The sequence below is a fragment of the Palaemon carinicauda genome, chromosome 3 (genome assembly GCF_036898095.1).
Source record: "Palaemon carinicauda isolate YSFRI2023 chromosome 3, ASM3689809v2, whole genome shotgun sequence".
Taxonomy (NCBI): Eukaryota; Metazoa; Arthropoda; class Malacostraca; order Decapoda; family Palaemonidae; genus Palaemon; species Palaemon carinicauda.
Genome location: NC_090727.1, coordinates 171,337,557 through 171,357,151, shown reverse-complemented (window position 1 = coordinate 171,357,151; position 19,595 = coordinate 171,337,557). Strand labels below are relative to the sequence as shown.

Below are 19,595 nucleotides of genomic sequence, written 5' to 3'. Positions count from 1 at the left end.
CTCTCACACACCCTTCCAAATTCTGTCACTTATCGGCCAGGCTTCTCTTCCGCGTCTGCAACCAATACAGTATCATCCGCAAACAACAACTGATTTACCTCCCATTCATGGTCATTCTCGTCTACCAGTTTTAATCCCCGTTCAAGCACTCGAGCATTCACCTCTCTCACTACTTCATCAACATACAAGTTAAACAACCATGACGACATCACACATCCCTCTCTCAGCCCCTCTCTCACCGGAAACCAATCGCTCACTTCATTTCCTATCCTAACACATGCTTTACTACCTTTGTAGAAACTTTTCACTGCTTGCAACAACCTTCCACCAACTCCATATAACCTCATCACATTCCACATTGCTTCCCTATCAACTCTATCATACGCTTTCTCCAGATCCATAAATGCAACATACACCTTAACTCTTGCTAAATATTTCTCGCATATCTGCCTAACTGTAAAAATCTGATTCATACAACCCCTACCTCTTCTAAAACCACCCTGTACTTCTAAGATTGCATTCTCTGTTTTATCCTTAATCCTATTAATCAGTACTCTACCATACACTTTTCCCACCACACTCAACAAACTAATACCCTTTGAATTACAACACTCGTGCACATCTCCCTTACCCTTATATAGTGGTACAATACACGCACAAACCCAATCTACTGGTACCATTGACAACACAAAACACATATTAAACAATCTCACCAACCATTCAAGTACAGTCACACCCACTTCCTTCAACATCTCAGCTCTCACACCATCCATACCAGATGCTTTTCCTACTCTCGTTTCATCTAGTACTCTCCTCACTTCCTCTCTTGTAATCTCTCTCTCATTCTCATCTCCCATCACCGGAACCTCAACACCTGCAACAGCAATTATATCTGCCTCCCTATTATCCTCAACATTCAGTAAACTTTCAAAATATTCTGCCCACCTTTTCCTTGCCTCTTCTCCTCTTAACAACCTTCCATTTCCATCTTTCACTGTCTCTTAAATACTTGAACCAGCCTTCCTTACTCTCTTCACTTCTTTCCAAAACTTCTTCTTATTCTCTTCATATGAATGACCCAATCCCAGACCCCACCTCAGGTCAGCTGCACTCTTTGCCTCACTTACCTTGTGCTTTACTTCCACATTTTTTTCTCTATATCTCTCATACTTCTCTACACTATTACTCTGCAGCCGTTCTTCAAAAGCCCTCTTTTTCTCTTCCACTTTTACCTTCACTCCTTCATTCCACCATTCACTGCCTTTCCTCATGCTGCCTCCAACAAACTTCTTGCCACACACATCACTTGCAATCCCAACAAAATTTTCTTTTACTAACTTCCACTCCTCTAAATTACCAGTTTCTCTTACTTTCACTTCGTCATATGCCATTTTCAACCTTTCTTGATATTTACTTTTTACCCCAGGTTTTATTAGCTCTTCAACCCTCACTAGCTCCCTTTTACATCCACCTACTCTATTCCCCCACTCTTTTGCTACAACTAATTTTCCTTCCACCAAAAAATGATCAGACACACCGTTAGGCATACCCCTAAACACGTGCATGTCTTCCAATCTTCCAAACATTCTTTTAGTTATCAACACATAATCCATTAATGCCCCTTCTACTACTCTTCCATTTGCCACTCTTACCCATGTATATTTGTTTTTATCTTTCTTTTTGAAAAAGCTAGAACTTATCACCATCTCTTGCTCAACACACATATCTACCAGTCTCTCACCACTCTCATTTTCACCTGGTACGCCATACTTCCTAATGACACCTTCTACCTCTCCAGAGCCCACTCTAGCATTTAAGTCACCCATGACAACTATATAATTCCTTCTACCCAGTCCTTCTGCACACCTAGTTATTCATTCCAGAACTCATTCCGCTCTTTTTTCACTTTTCTCACAACCTGGCCCATACGCAAGTAATAGTAATAAATGCCACTGAGGCAGCTATTATTTTCAACAAAACCTACTTGAAAGAGGGTCTACTACCTAATTATTATTATTATTATTATTATTATTATTATTATTATTATTATTGTTATTATTATTATTATTATCATTAAACAAGACAAATTATGGAAAGTCCTTTAACTTTTATTACTCTAGATAAGAGTATTAAAAATTTAACCTTTTTTTTTCAATGAAAATTTTCTCAATTATTACATTTTATTTTTGGCATAGTAAAATTTTTTATCCTTTCCGTTCTTATTATTTAGCTACTTTGCAAATAATTCCCTTTACTCTCACAAAATACATCTTACTATTTTTTTTTTTTGCCCAAGAAAAAGTTAACAAAATATCAGATGCGCGTTAATAAAGTATCTCTCGATGTTGCATAATTTTTTCTTACAGGAAAAAGATTACGAATTACCAATTTGCATAACCGATGACGAACCGGATTGCACCGGATTTGACACGGAGGAAACCTGTGCGAACAAAAACTGGACTGTCGCGGCTACTTTGCAAGACACAAAGTCAGGTGAGAGAGAGAGAGAGAGAGAACAAGCTAAATTTATCTTGAAGGAATTTAGACCATGGGTTTAAAGGTTTTAAAGGCCTCTCATGAAGGCAGAGGGAAGGGACAGTGACAATTCCCTGATTTAGCAGGACTGTGCCCAAGAGACAGACCATACATACATATGATCAACGTCAAATTCCCCTCTCCATCAAGCTAGGACCAGGAAGAGCCAGGCAATGGCTGCAGATAACTCAGCAGGTAACTCTATAGGGTCCCCCAAAACCCCCTTCAATAGCTCACAAGGATGGTGAGGTTGCAGACACTACAAAAAACTCTCGAGCTTGAAAGGGACTCGAACCCCAATCTAGCAGAATGCCAGGCAGGGACGATTCCAATAGGCCACCACAATGAAATCACGTTTCTTACAGTTTCATCCATCCATCCACCTTATCGCATAAGGTTTAATTGTTCGCGTTGTATCACGTAAATGAATCTTCTTCTTCTTTGTCTGCATCTTTTCCCACTTTTATGTGGGGTCGATGTTTCTGGCTAATGACTTTGGGCCGGATGCCTTTCCTGCCGCCAACCCTCCCCATTTTTTTTTTATCTCAACTGAAACTTGAGAGGTAGCAAACTAGGTCTTAGTTTTTGATTGTCAATGAATTAAAAAAAATCCTTAATGTTTAGAGTTTTATGACTAGATAATTTCCAGGTAACTGCAAGAAGAAGAAACAGACACTTAAATTAAGTGTTTGTTATGCCTTTATCTCAGTGGTCGTGCTTAAATTACATGCCAGCTTTTAAGATAATTCTTTCCCCGCCTTGACACTTGTATGATTTTCGTTTCAGCAATGTCGCACAATTCGTCGCGTCAGTGATCCAAGTCTTGGTGGCAGTGTGAAGGGTAAAATGGCATGAAAATTTACGCGTGCCAATTTTTTTAACATTTCAAAATTCTTTATAGTTGTGCCCGCACTCTTCACACGAAGAATTTATTCACTAACAAGACGCATTGCGTGGCATTACTGAAACGAAAATCGTGCAAGTGTCAAGGTGGCTTAACCAAGTTACGACCACAATTGGAAAAGCAGAATGCTAGGTGCAAAAGGTCTCCAACAGGGAAAGAGGCCAAGTTTGGAAAGAAAATAGAGAAGTCAAGAATAAAGAAATAATAAAACAACTATGAAATATATTGATATCAGTAATGCTTAACAGATCAGTCATATCTATAAACAATTACCTTCTAGGGTTGGCCAGAATCTCCTCAACACCTCCGGAGATCTTGACCATCGAAGAGTTTGAGGAAGGTACAAATGACCCCGTATCAGCCACTCTCCACAACACCTGTTGCGTCTCGGAGGCTGTCATCCTGGGCGTTGATGGACAAGGAAATGTAGGCCGATGCGAATGGAATATAACGAGTCCAGAAGGTACGGCTTAAATCTATTATCAGGGACATATTTTATGGTTTTATTGTCGGTACACAGAAACGTTGATGAGTAGTACAGGGTGTTTGAAAAGTGACAAAAGTCTCTCTTCAGTAAATAATTCGACACTATATAGTGGCGATTTAACAGTAAATGAACAATACGCGATATGAAACGTTAAATACTCTGAACGAACAAGGTAAAACGACAGTGGAGGTCCTGTAGAGAGCGGGGTTCCCCCGCTGTATGGGACCGGAAAAGCAACCTTCAACGTAAAAGTAAAGTAAAGATATGCAACTTTTACGTGGTGTGACCACATAAAGAGAGTAATGGGCCTCGAATGCTTACTGCGCAAAGACGATTTGAACACCCTGTATTATCGAGTTATATTTTTAAAGGATAAAACTTGGTGTTCCCATCTTCCCACAGGTGGCGCTGTTCTGGAATTCTTGGTGGTGTCAGTTGGTGAAACTTGGGCTTACTTGAAATGGATTGTCAGTGATGTCAGAGAAGACCTTAGCAAGTATACAATAATCGTCAATGATGATTTTAGTACTGATGTGAGTGTGCAAAATTTGCGAAAGCATTAAACATTACATATAAACTTTGATGGTCTAGGCCTTAGGGTGCATATTGAAGGCTTCCTTTCTCAAAAATAACGAAAAATTATCGTCTAAAAGGGTTGCTTAAGCCTTTTCAGTTTAGTAAAAAATAAGTATAAAAACTAGTTATCACCATTGCTAATGCAAATAACATCCGAGGAAATCAAGATAGTAAAGTCAACATCAAACCCCACAAAAAAAAAAAAAAATCTAAACTTGTGGACCTATATGAAACGAAAACATTCTAAAATGTTCCAGAAGCAAAATAATTATAATTGTTCGTTGTTTTTATTCCAGTCACGTTGCCACGTGAAGACCTGCTACTACAACGTGACCTACCTTGACCCCTGCACTCTTTACAAATTCCAGCTGAATCCATACTTCGTGAGCACCAGAGGTCCAGATTATTTCAGTCAAGCTACTACTTTGCCTTCAGGTAAAAGATAAAAAAAGGGCTCTAGTCTTGCTTACCTAAACTTTAATTATACAGCAATTTAAGCCTGCTTGCTTTAAGATTACCTTGCCTTATGCAAGACGGGCTCTAAATGTAACTATAGAGCAATTTAAGCTAAATTGTAACTATAGAGTAATTTACCATTAAAAACCTATCCCCTCTAACTAAAGAACAATCGGGAATGAATAAGATAATAAGTAAAGGTAGTCTAATGCGATAACGATTTGTTGATAGTAACTGAGGACACAGAAATTAAATATATCTTTTAAGATTACCTTAAAATAAGTTTGGCACTTTACTTATCTGGCTTGATAGGGAAAGCAAGACTATTTGATAACTACAGAGGTAGGGTAATGTGTGACACGTAAACAGACATACTATTCTTAGTATGAAAGTAAACAAGGTTTGGTAAACAATCAGAGAGAGAGAGAGAGAGAGAGAGAGAGAGAGAGAGAGAGAGAGAGAGAGAGAGAGAGAGATTTAACGCCTTTTTCCTTATGAAAGTCTAATGATAACATTTCATTGTAAACAATTGAAGGAGTGCTACCGGAAGATTTTACTACAAAACTTACTAAATTGGTTTTGTGAAAATATTGCTCGAAATTATTCTTTCATAATTTTTAGAGTAGAGGAACATAGAAAAAGAGAAGGTCCCTATCATAAGAATCTACTCTCTCTCTCTCTCTCTCTCTCTCTCTCTCTCTCTCTCTCTCTCTCTCTCTCTCTCTCTCTCTCTCTCTCTCTCATTTAATTTCAGATATATTCATCGAGACAATTTATTCATCGATCTGTAAAAGAGCTTCAATTCTGAGCTATATCATTCACTGATTTGTAAAGCAGTTTCGATGGCTTATACAAATACGTAATAATTTCAAACGATATCAATAAAACACAAGAAGATTCAATTCTACAATTGAATATCCTTGTTATGCTTAAATGACAGAGGTTCATTCTAATCCTAGCCTAACCTAACCCAACCTAGAAACAATTCTCTCGTGAACAGTACAACAATTTAACCACCAGGTGTCACTCCTCCGGTCAACCCATCGACGGACTACTCATCCCTGACTTCGATGACCATCTCCTGGGAAGGAACGCTGGGAAACGCTTGTCTCCTTGGATATCAGGTATTTGGTCACGTGACCTTTTTATTCCCAGTTCTCGGGCACACTATTCTCTCTTATTTCTTTTCCACTTATTTTGTTATAATTTTTATAGTTTATATAGGAACTATTTGTATTAATGTTACTGTTCTTGAAATATTTCATTTTTCCTGTTTCCTTTCCTCATTGAGCTATTTTCCCTGTTGGAGCCCCTGGGCTTATAGCATCCTGCTTTTCCAACTAGGGATGTAGGTTAGCAAGTAATAATAATAATAATAATAATAATAATAATAATAATAATAATAACTGTTTTGCTCTACTTGGGCGGAAGGGAAAAGGGTGTTATAAGTTAAAAGGTGGATTTACAATTGTGATTTACAATTACGTCAGATATATAGATTGTGAGTCAGCCAACAGGTGATGTACAGAGGTGCTCACAATTACATCAGATGTACAGGTTGGGAGTAAAATAGGATAGGTAGGCTTTCTTACATATATACTTTACATACATACATTTTATACATACACATAATATATTCACATAGATTGATAGGTCCCTTTAACGTTGTGAAAGGTTTTATGTATCGCATTGGTCAGCAAAGCTATACTGGGTTGGTTTGCTGTGAGCGATCAGACAAAAATCGCCTCATATCAGCCAGTGTGGTGAGGAAAACTAGCCAAACCCTCGTCATGAATAATGACATTTCTGAGGCCTTTGTCCTGCAGTGGACTAAAAAAGGCTACATATGTTGTTGGTGTAGATATTTAGGTATATAGACAAATATGGACAATTGGATAAATAAATAATATCTAATAAGCAAAGAGGATTCAAGTCTGTGGGAATATATTAATGGTGCATAAATACATATATATCACTTGAAACTATTCCTTTTCCTTAAGAATGAGCGTGATAAAGTGTGTAAAAGCAGTCTTTCTCAGTAGGAATACCTTAAAGTGGTGAAAGGGCTTGTGTATCGCCAAGATCAACAAAGATATACTATAGTAAATTTCTTTTAATGAGGCGCATTTGCACCGACTCGCAGCGGTGTCCTTATAGCTCGGAAAAGTTAGAATTATCTTGTCCAACCAATCAGCGATCAGGAAACTTTTCCGAGCTAAATGGGCACCGCTGCGCGTCGGTGCAAATCTGCCTCGCTAAAAAAAATTGACTATAGTCAGCACCACTCATACTAAGCTGGTTTGCTGTGAGCAATCAGACTAAATTCTCCCAAAATCACCAATTCGCAATGGCTAGCGAGGTGATGAAATGGCCAAACCCCAGATATTTAAAAGGACATGTCTGAGGCCTTTGTCCTAAAGTGGACTAGAAACGGTTGTATTTGTTGTTGTTTGTGTTGTGTACATATACTGCATGTGTGTGGCATTATTTTCAATATATCCTCACCAATAATGCCAACAATAAACCTCTTTTGAATAACTAACCTCATAGGCCTACTCATTCTACTACAGGTTTGCTACCGGCGATACGACAGTCTTTACGATCACTGCTTATCTTCCAACACCACGTCCATCCTTCTGGAGGACTTGGAGGCCTGCACCCTTTATTTGATCACCATCAGGACCATCGCCATCACAGGAGTCCTCAGCACGCCGCTGAAACACACCACGCACACTGACGAAGCTGGTAATTAATGTTATGTCTAGCCTGCGTGAGTTTGGTTGTTTGATGTCTGCCCTGTCATTGGCAATGCTTTGCAGCTTGAAGTTCAGATAATTGCATATATATATATATATATATATATATATATATATATATATATATATATATATATATATATATATATATATATATATATATACATTCATATATATATATACATATATTATATATATATATATATATATATATATATATATATATATATATATTCATATATATATATATATATATATATATATATATATATATATTATATATAGATATATATATATATATATATATATATATATATATATATATATATATATATATATATATATCTATATATAGTGTGTGTGGGGGGTATACTATCTAACGGTAAAGTAACCATAAAAATCTGTGTTGTGTTCTTGTTCATATGTAGAACATTTCTTCGTATTACCATCATGTTTCTAGATACACCCAGAAGTACTTTAACTTTTTGCATGAACTTTTCCTACACCATCTCCGATATTCTTCAACCATGACATCTTTTATATATAAACTATGAAAAGAGACTTATGTCAGCCTGTTCAGCATAAAAACATTCGCTGCAAGTTTGAACTTTAGAAGTTCCGCCGATTCAACTACCTGATTAGGAAGATCATTCCACAATCTGATCACAGCTGGAATAAAACTTCTAGAATAATGTGTAGTATTGAGCCTCATGATGGAAAAGGCATGACTATTTGAATTAACTGCATACCTAATATTACGAACAGAATGGTACTGTCCGGGAAGATCTGAATGCGAAAAATGGTCAGAATTATGAAAAATCTTATGCAACATTCATAACGAACTAAATCAACGATGGCACCAGAGATTAATATCTAAATCAGGAACAAGACATTAAATACAACGTAAGGGTCTGCCCAAAAAATTAAGCTGAATTTCAGCACCTGAAGACCAAACAGGAGAACAATACTCGAAACAAAGCAGAATGAAAGAATTAAAACACCTCTTCAGAATAGATTGATCACCGAAAATCCTAAAATACTTTCTTAATAAACCAATATTTCGTGCAATTGAAGAAGATACAGACCTAATGAGTTTCGCAAAAGAAAATTTGCTAATGAGAATCACATGTAAAATTTTGAAAGACATACAGGTACAAAATCCATCTGAGATCCAGATGCTGAGGAGTCACCGTCCTCGGCCTACTTACAATCACACTGAGTTTTATTAGGGTTCAGCTTCATGCCCCATAATTTGTACCATGCACCAATTTTAGCTATTAAGGGATTCTGCAACCTTAGATCTACTTTTAAGAGATGGAATTGATGTAAAGAGAGTATCATCATCTGCATATGCAACGAGCTTGTATTCTAGGCCAAACTACATGTCATGTTTATATAGTATGAAAAATAATGGACAAAATAAAACTACCCTGAGGAACACCAGATGTCACATTCCGACACTCACTATGGTGCCCATCAACAACAACTCTTTTATGATCTATCACTTAAAAATTCAACAATGATGCCAAGAAAAGACCAACCCACTTCCAACTGCTTGAATTTGAAAACAGGACCTCATGATTAACACAGTCAAGGGCAGCACTAAAATCAAGGCCAATCATACAAACTTCCTGACCACAATCAAGAGATTTCAACACAGCATTGGAGATTGTGAGAAGTGCATCACATGCTCCAAGGCCTTTACGAAAACCAAATTACAAACTAGAGAACAGACCTATTAAGACATTTTTTCTAAAAGACGTTCAAAAACTTTAGATAATATTGGAAATATGGAAACTGGGCTATTATTATTATTATTATTACTATCCAAGCTACAACCCTAGTTGGAAAAGCAAGATGCTATAAGCCCAGGGGCTCCAACAGGGAAAAATAGCCCAGTGAGGAAAGGAAATAAATAAATGAAGAGAACAAATTAACAATAAATCATTCTAAAAACAGTAACAACGTCAAAACAGACATGTCATATATAAACTATTAACAACATCAAAAACAAATATGTCATAAATAAACTATAAAAGACTCATGTCCGCCTGGTCAACAGAAAAGCATTTGCTCCAACTTTGAACTTTTGAAGTTCTACTGATTCAACCACCCGATTAGGAAGATCATTCCACAACTTAGTAACAGCTGGAATAAAACTTCTAGAATACTGCGTAGTATTGAGCCTCCTGATGGAGAAGGCCTGGCTATTAGAATTAACTGCCTGCCTAGTATTACGAACAGGATAAAATTGTCCAGGGAGATCTGAATGTAAAGGATAGTCAGAGTTATGAAAAATCTTATGCAACATGCATAATGAACTAATTGAACGACGGTGCCAGAGATTAATATCTAGATCAGGAATAAGAAATTTAATAGACCGTAAGTTTCTGTCCAACAAATTAAGATGAGAATCAGCAGCTGAAGACCAGACAGGAGAACAATACTCAAAACAAGGTAGAATGAAAGAATTAAAACACTTCTTCAGGATAGATTGATCACCGAAAATCTTGAAAGACTTTCTCAATAAGCCTATTTTTTGTGCAATTGAAGAAGACACAGACCTTATATGTTTCTCAAAAGTAAATTTACTGTCGAGAATCACACCTAAAATTTTGAAAGAGTCATACATATTTAAAGAAACATTATCAATACTGAGATCCGGATGTTGAGGAGCCACCGTCCTTGACCTACTTACAATCATACTTTGAGTTTTGTTAGGATTCAACTTCATACCCCATAATTTGCACCATGCACTAATTCTAGCTATAATCAGGTGGACTTGAGCTACCACAAAAACATTTACAAAAAGGAGTAACATTACCAATTCTCCAACAAGTGCTAAAAGAACCTCTTCTTGCTAAATTGCAGAAAACAACAGATAACTTTGGAGATAAGAAATCTGTAGTCTTTATGAAAAAAAAAAAGGAAAAATCCCATTTGGGTTTACAACTCCATGATCATCAAGGTCCACCAAGAGAGCTTTAATTTCCCGAGACCAAAAAGCTAAACTAGTTAATTTAGCCTCAGGAAAACAGGAATGCGGAAGATCAAGTTTCTTATTATTCTGATTACTGTCAAACACATTAACCAAAAGGGTTACCTTTTCCTTTGGACAGTGAGTGACAGAGCCATCTGATTCAAGTAAAGGCAGAACAGTTACGTCAACACCAACGAGTGCAGATTTAAGGGTAATCCACCGCTTATATTCTTGGGGTTTACCAAAAGAGCTTCTTTTATGGTTAAAATGCATTTCTTTTCTGTTGAAGCATAGACTCTCTGAGCAAAAGCTTTTAGGCTAGATGAGTTAATTATTTCAAGTTCAATATGATTTGTTACCCTCCCAAAAACAAATATGATTTGTTACCCTTCCAAAGACAAATATGATTTGTTACCCTCCCAAAGACAAATATGATTTGTTACCCTTCCAAAGTCAAATATGATTTGTTACCCTCCCAAAGTCAAATATGATTTGTTACCCTTCCAAAGACAAATATGATTTGTTACCCTCCCAAAGACAAATATGGTTTGTTACCCTCCCAAAGTCAAATATGATTTGTTACCCTTCCAAGGACAAATATGATTTGTTACCCTCCCAAAGACAAATATGATTTGTTACCCTTCCAAAGTCAAATATGATCTGTTATCCTCCCAAAGTCAAATATGATTTGTTACCCTTCCAAAGACAAATATGATTTGTTACCCTCCCAAAGACAAATATGATTTGTTACCCTTCCAAAGACAAATATGATTTGTTACCCTCCCAAAGACAAATAAGATTTGTTACCCTTCCAAAGACAAATAAGATTTGTTACCCTTCCAAAGACAAATATGATTTGTTACCCTTCCAAAGACAAATATGATTTGTTACCCTTCCAAAGACAAATATGATTTGTTACCCTTCCAAAGACAAATATGATTTGTTACCCTTCCAAAGACAAATATGATTTGTTACCCTTCCAAAGACAAATATGATTTGTTACCCTTCCAAAGACAAATAAGATTTGTTACCCTTCCAAAGACAAATATGATTTGTTACCCTTCCAAAGACAAATATGATTTGTTACCCTTCCAAAGACAAATAAGATTTGTTACCCTTTCAAAGACAAATATGATTTGTTACCCTTCCAAAGACAAATATGATTTGTTACCCTTCCAAAGACAAATATGATTTGTTACCCTTCCAAAGACAAATAAGATTTGTTACCCTCCCAAAGACAAATATGGTTTGTTACCCTTCCAAAGTCAAATATGATTTGTTACCCTTCCAAAGACAAATATGATTTGTTACCCTTCCAAAGACAAATATGATTTGTTACCCTTCCAAAGACAAATATGATTTGTTACCCTTCCAAAGACAGATAAGATTTGTTACCCTTCCAAAGACAAATATGATTTGTTACCCTTCCAAAGACAAATATGATTTGTTACCCTTCCAAAGACAAATAAGATTTGTTACCCTTCCAAAGACAAATATGATTTGTTACCCTTCCAAAGACAAATATGATTTGTTACCCTTCCAAAGACAAATATGATTTGTTACCCTCCCAAAGACAAATATAATTTGTTACCCTCCCAAAGACAAATATGATTTGTTATCCTCCCAAAGTCAAATATGATTTGTTACCCTCCCAAATTCAAATATGATTTGTTACCCTCCCAAAGTCAAATATGATTTGTTACCCTCCCAAAGACAAATATGATTTGTTACCCTTCCAAAGTCAAATATGATTTGTTACCCTCCCAAAGACAAATATGATTTGTTACCCTCCCAAAGACAAATATGATTTGTTACCCTCCCAAAGACAAATATGATTTGTTACCCTTCCAAAGTCAAATATGATTTGTTACCCTCCCAAATTCAAATATGATTTGTTACCCTCCCAAAGTCAAATATGATTTGTTACCCTCCCAAAGACAAATATGATTTGTTACCCTCCCAAAGATAAATATGGTTTGTTACCCTCCCAAAGTCAAATATGATTTGTTACCCTCCCAAAGACAAATATGATTTGTTACCCTCCCAAAGACAAATATGATTTGTTACCCTCCCAAAGACAAATATGATTTGTTACCCTCCCAAAGACAAATATGATTTGTTACCCTTCCAAAGTCAAATATGATTTGTTACCCTCCCAACTTCAAATATGATTTGTTACCCTCCCAAAGTCAAATATGATTTGTTACCCTCCCAAAGACAAATATGATTTGTTACCCTCCTAAAGACAAATATGGTTTGTTACCCTCCCAAAGTCAAATATGATTTGTTACCCTCCCAAAGTCAAATATGATTTGTTACCCTCCCAAAGACAAATATGATTTGTTACCCTCCCAAAGACAAATATGGTTTGTTACCCTCCCAAAGACAAATATGATTTGTTACCCTCCCAAAGACAAATATGATTTGTTACCCTTCCAAAGACAAATATGATTTGTTACCCTCCCAAAGTCAAATATGATTTGTTACCCTCCCAAAGACAAATATGGTTTGTTACCCTCCCAAAGTCAAATATGATTTGTTACCCTTCCAAAGACAAATATGATTTGTTACCCTCCCAAAGTCAAATATGATTTGTTACCCCTCCAAAGACAATTATGATTTGTTACCCTCCCAAAGACAAATATGATTTGTTACCCTTCCAAAGTCAAATATGATTTGTTACCCTTCCAAAGACAAATATGATTTGTTACCCTCCCAAAGACAAATATGATTTGTTACCCTCCCAAAGACAAATATGATTTGTTACCCTTCCAAAGACAAATATGATTTGTTACCCTCCCAAAGACAAATATGATTTGTTACCCTCCCAAAGACAAATATGATTTGTTACCCTCCCAAAGTCAAATATGATTTGTTACCCTCCCAAAGACAAATATGGTTTGTTACCCTCCCAAAGTCAAATATGATTTGTTACCCTCCCAAAGTCAAATATGATTTGTTACCCTCCCAAAGACAAATATGATTTGTTACCCTCCCAAAGACAAATATGATTTGTTACCCTCCCAAAGACAAATATGATTTGTTACCCTCCCAAAGACAAATATATTTTGTTACCCTCCCAAAGACAAATATGATTTGTTACCCTCCCAAAGTCAAATATGATTTGTTACCCTTCCAAAGACAAATATGATTTGTTACCCTCCCAAAGACAAATATGATTTGTTACCCCTCCAAAGACAAATATGATTTGTTACCCTCCCAAAGACAAATATGATTTGTTACCCTCCCAAAGACAAATATGATTTGTTACCCTCCCAAAGACAAATATGATTTGTTACCCTCCCAAAGACAAATATGATTTGTTACCCCTCCAAAGACAAATATGATTTGTTACCCTCCCAAATTCAAATATGATTTTTTACCCTCCCAAATTCAAATATGATTTGTTACCCTCCCAAAGACAAATATGGTTTGTTACCCTTCCAAAGACAAATATGATTTGTTACCCTCCCAAAGACAAATATGATTTGTTACCCTCCCAAAGACAAATATGATTTGTTACCCTCCCAAAGACAAATATGATTTGTTACCCTTCCAAAGTCAAATATGATTTGTTACCCTCCCAAATTCAAATATGATTTGTTACCCTCCCAAAGTCAAATATGATTTGTTACCCTTCCAAAGACAAATATGATTTGTTACCCTTCCAAAGACAAATATGATTTGTTACCCTTCCAAAGACAAATATGATTTGTTACCCTCCCAAATTCAAATATGATTTGTTACCCTCCCAAAGACAAATATGGTTTGTTACCCTTCCAAAGACAAATATGATTTGTTACCCTCCCAAAGACAAATATGATTTGTTACCCTCCCAAAGACAAATATGATTTGTTACCCTCCCAAAGACAAATATGATTTGTTACCCTTCCAAAGTCAAATATGATTTGTTACTCTCCCAAATTCAAATATGATTTGTTACCCTCCCAAAGTCAAATATGATTTGTTACCCTCCCAAAGACAAATATGATTTGTTACCCTCCCAAAGACAAATATGGTTTGTTACCCTCCCAAAGTCAAATATGATTTGTTACCCTCCCAAAGTCAAATATGATTTGTTACCCTCCCAAAGACAAATATGATTTGTTACCCTCCCAAAGACAAATATGGTTTGTTACCCTCCCAAAGACAAATATGATTTGTTACCCTCCCAAAGACAAATATGATTTGTTACCCCTCCAAAGACAAATATGATTTGTTACCCTCCCAAAGTCAAATATGATTTGTTACCCTCCCAAAGACAAATATGATTTGTTACCCTCCCAAAGTCAAATATGATTTGTTACCCTTCCAAAGACAAATATGATTTGTTACCCTCCCAAAGACAAATATGGTTTGTTACCCTCCCAAAGACAAATATGATTTGTTACCCTCCCAAAGACAAATATGATTTGTTACCCTCCCAAAGACAAATATGATTTGTTACCCTCCCAAAGACAAATATGATTTGTTACCCTTCCAAAGACAAATATGATTTGTTACCCTCCCAAAGTCAAATATGATTTGTTACCCTCCCAAAGACAAATATGGTTTGTTACCCTCCCAAAGTCAAATATGATTTGTTACCCTTCCAAAGACAAATATGATTTGTTACCCTCCCAAAGTCAAATATGATTTGTTACCCCTCCAAAGACAAATATGATTTGTTACCCTCCCAAAGACAAATATGATTTGTTACCCTTCCAAAGTCAAATATGATTTGTTACCCTCCCAAAGACAAATATGATTTGTTACCCTCCCAAAGACAAATATGATTTGTTACCCTCCCAAAGACAAATATGATTTGTTACCCTTCCAAAGACAAATATGATTTGTTACCCTCCCAAAGACAAATATGATTTGTTACCCTCCCAAAGACAAATATGATTTGTTACCCTCCCAAAGTCAAATATGATTTGTTACCCTCCCAAAGACAAATATGGTTTGTTACCCTCCCAAAGTCAAATATGATTTGTTACCCTCCCAAAGTCAAATATGATTTGTTACCCTCCCAAAGACAAATATGATTTGTTACCCTCCCAAAGACAAATATGATTTGTTACCCTCCCAAAGACAAATATGATTTGTTACCCTCCCAAAGACAAATATAATTTGTTACCCTCCCAAAGACAAATATGATTTGTTACCCTCCCAAAGTCAAATATGATTTGTTACCCTTCCAAAGACAAATATGATTTGTTACCCTCCCAAATACAAATATGATTTGTTACCCCTCCAAAGACAAATATGATTTGTTACCCTCCCAAAGACAAATATGATTTGTTACCCTCCCAAAGACAAATATGATTTGTTACCCTCCCAAAGACAAATATGATTTGTTACCCTCCCAAAGACAAATATGATTTGTTACCCCTCCAAAGACAAATATGATTTGTTACCCTCCCAAATTCAAATATGATTTTTTACCCTCCCAAATTCAAATATGATTTGTTACCCTCCCAAAGACAAATATGGTTTGTTACCCTTCCAAAGACAAATATGATTTGTTACCCTCCCAAAGACAAATATGATTTGTTACCCTCCCAAAGACAAATATGATTTGTTACCCTCCCAAAGACAAATATGATTTGTTACCCTTCCAAAGTCAAATATGATTTGTTACCCTCCCAAATTCAAATATGATTTGTTACCCTCCCAAAGTCAAATATGATTTGTTACCCTTCCAAAGACAAATATGATTTGTTACCCTTCCAAAGACAAATATGATTTGTTACCCTTCCAAAGACAAATATGATTTGTTACCCTCCCAAATTCAAATATGATTTGTTACCCTCCCAAAGACAAATATGGTTTGTTACCCTTCCAAAGACAAATATGATTTGTTACCCTCCCAAAGACAAATATGATTTGTTACCCTCCCAAAGACAAATATGATTTGTTACCCTTCCAAAGTCAAATATGATTTGTTACTCTCCCAAATTCAAATATGATTTGTTACCCTCCCAAAGTCAAATATGATTTGTTACCCTCCCAAAGACAAATATGATTTGTTACCCTCCCAAAGACAAATATGGTTTGTTACCCTCCCAAAGTCAAATATGATTTGTTACCCTCCCAAAGTCAAATATGATTTGTTACCCTCCCAAAGACAAATATGATTTGTTACCCTCCCAAAGACAAATATGGTTTGTTACCCTCCCAAAGACAAATATGATTTGTTACCCTCCCAAAGACAAATATGATTTGTTACCCCTCCAAAGACAAATATGATTTGTTACCCTCCCAAAGTCAAATATGATTTGTTACCCTCCCAAAGTCAAATATGATTTGTTACCCTCCCAAAGACAAATATGATTTGTTACCCTCCCAAAGACAAATATGGTTTGTTACCCTCCCAAAGTCAAATATGATTTGTTACCCTCCCAAAGTCAAATATGATTTGTTACCCTCCCAAAGACAAATATGATTTGTTACCCTCCCAAAGACAAATATGGTTTGTTACCCTCCCAAAGACAAATATGATTTGTTACCCTCCCAAAGACAAATATGATTTGTTACCCCTCCAAAGACAAATATGATTTGTTACCCTCCCAAAGTCAAATATGATTTGTTACCCTCCCAAAGACAAATATGATTTGTTACCCTCCCAAAGTCAAATATGATTTGTTACCCTTCCAAAGACAAATATGATTTGTTACCCTCCCAAAGACAAATATGATTTGTTACCCCTCCAAAGACAAATATGATTTGTTACCCTCCCAAAGACAAATATGATTTGTTACCCCTCCAAAGACAAATATGATTTGTTACCCTCCCAAAGACAAATATGATTTGTTACCCTCCCAAAGACAAATATGATTTGTTACCCTTCCAAAGACAAATATGATTTGTTACCCTTCCAAAGACAAATATGATTTGTTACCCTCCCAAAAACAAATATGATTTGTTACCCTTCAAAAGATGATAAGACTCCTGCTTCTATAGTACTGTATATTCAACCTGCATATGATGCGATAGATTACATCATCCTTTTCCTCCTTAATCAACAGCTCCCGGCAGACCAGTGAATCTTCGCTTGATCAGTCAATCAGGTCGCTTCTCCGAGATTGCATGGGAAGCCCCGCTCGAACATCCATCTTGTGTGGATAAGTAATTTCCAATTGTTACTTTTCTTAACTTAATTATTACCTTAGTAAATACTGAATGTTTTATAAGAGAATAACTACTTTACTAAGGTAATAATGACTTTATTAAGTCAATAATTACTTTAAGTTAATGTTGATTTCACTAAGTGAATCGTTACTTTAAGTTAAGTACTTTTATCAAGTAAAAATGATTTCATCAACTTAGAAATAATTTCCTTATTTATTCTTCACACCAAAGACAACGATCTAAAATGCCCAGTCTTAAAACAGCTGCTTCCAGTCATGAATATTTTCTTCTGATATTCATCCCCGTTTTGTTGATTCAAATTTATTCAGCTTCTTCAAAGCACTTTAATGATGACCATTAATTACCAATCACTCATTCGCCAAGCGTAAGACACTCATTCCTCAATCATTCATATTGTTAAAAACAAATTATTAATATTAATTTATCACAGTATTTTTCCATATCCATTAGGGACATGGAATCATTCACCCCTCTATGAATTCATTTATTTATTCATCTATTCAGTTTCAGCACTATTAACAGTTTCAGTTACCATGATTATCATTCATTCACTCAGTCATTCACCTGCAACAATTTTGCCTTTCATTAACAACAACATTCTATTTATTCCAATGACGAACATTGATTCATTAGTCCCCTCATTCATTCATATAGTTATCCATCCCATCATTCATTCGTAATATCGTTCATCCATCCACTCACTATTCAAATCACTCATTCATCCCCTCATCAATAATTCATTATATCATTCATCTATTCACTCATTCATTCCTTACGATGTCAGGATGCCAGAGAACTTCAAATCATTCATTCATTCATTCATTCCTTATATCGTTCATCACTTCACTCCTTCATTCCTTACTGTATATCATTCATCCATCCACTCATTCATTCATTCTTCCTATCATTCATTAATTATATGATTCGTCCATCCACTCATCATTCATTATATCACTCATCCATCAACTCATCAATCATTCATTTATTCACTATATCATTCACCCATCTACTCCATCCACTCATCATTCATTCTGGTATAGGCTAATTCATCTATCCACTCACCATTCATTCATTACACCATTCATCCATCCACTCATCATTCATCTATCCTCTCATCATTCATTCATCCATTAATTATATCACTTATCCACCCACTCATCATAAATTAATTATATCATTCATCCATACACTAACCATTTATTCTTTCTATAATTTATTCACTACATAATTCATCCAGCCACTCATCATTCATCTATCCAATCATCACTCATTCATCCTTTCACTTATCTATCACTCAATCATTAATTATATCATTCATCCATACAATTATCAATGTCCCCTCCTGCAGGTGGATCGTCACTCACAGAGCCCTCAACCTGTCGGCAACCGTTAGACCACTTCAAACCAAATCAGCAGAGACCAACACTACGTATTTCACCTTCGACGACCTCCTCGGGTGCAACCTCTACGAGTATACCGTGTCGGCCGTCTCTCCGTCAGACTTGCCGGGAGGATCGGCTATAATATACGACGAGACGGAAGAGACAAGTAAGAAGTGAGGAAGGAATGTATGTATGTATGTATGATTAAACTAAATGGAAGAAATAACTTTCCATTAATCATATCATCCTCTATGAATTACATGATAATAATATGCTGATGAATTAATCAACCGATCAAGGAATAGATGAATAGATGAATACATGAATGAATAATTCATCAACTAAAATATTCAGCTCGGCGTCATTCATCATCATCATTTCCTCC

At 35.9% G+C, this 19,595-nt stretch overlaps 1 protein-coding gene across 1 annotated transcript in view; it reads left to right on the top strand.

The window, feature by feature from the left end:
- Positions 1–19,595, top strand: part of LOC137635325 (uncharacterized) — a 51,076-nt gene that overhangs the window by 22,630 nt on the left and 8,851 nt on the right. Inside the window, 8 exon segments of the mRNA XM_068367793.1 lie at positions 2,367–2,493; positions 3,720–3,902; positions 4,329–4,459; positions 4,799–4,937; positions 5,979–6,082; positions 7,529–7,703; positions 17,705–17,804; positions 19,177–19,376. Coding sequence (XP_068223894.1) covers positions 2,367–2,493; positions 3,720–3,902; positions 4,329–4,459; positions 4,799–4,937; positions 5,979–6,082; positions 7,529–7,703; positions 17,705–17,804; positions 19,177–19,376 — 1,159 coding nt within the window.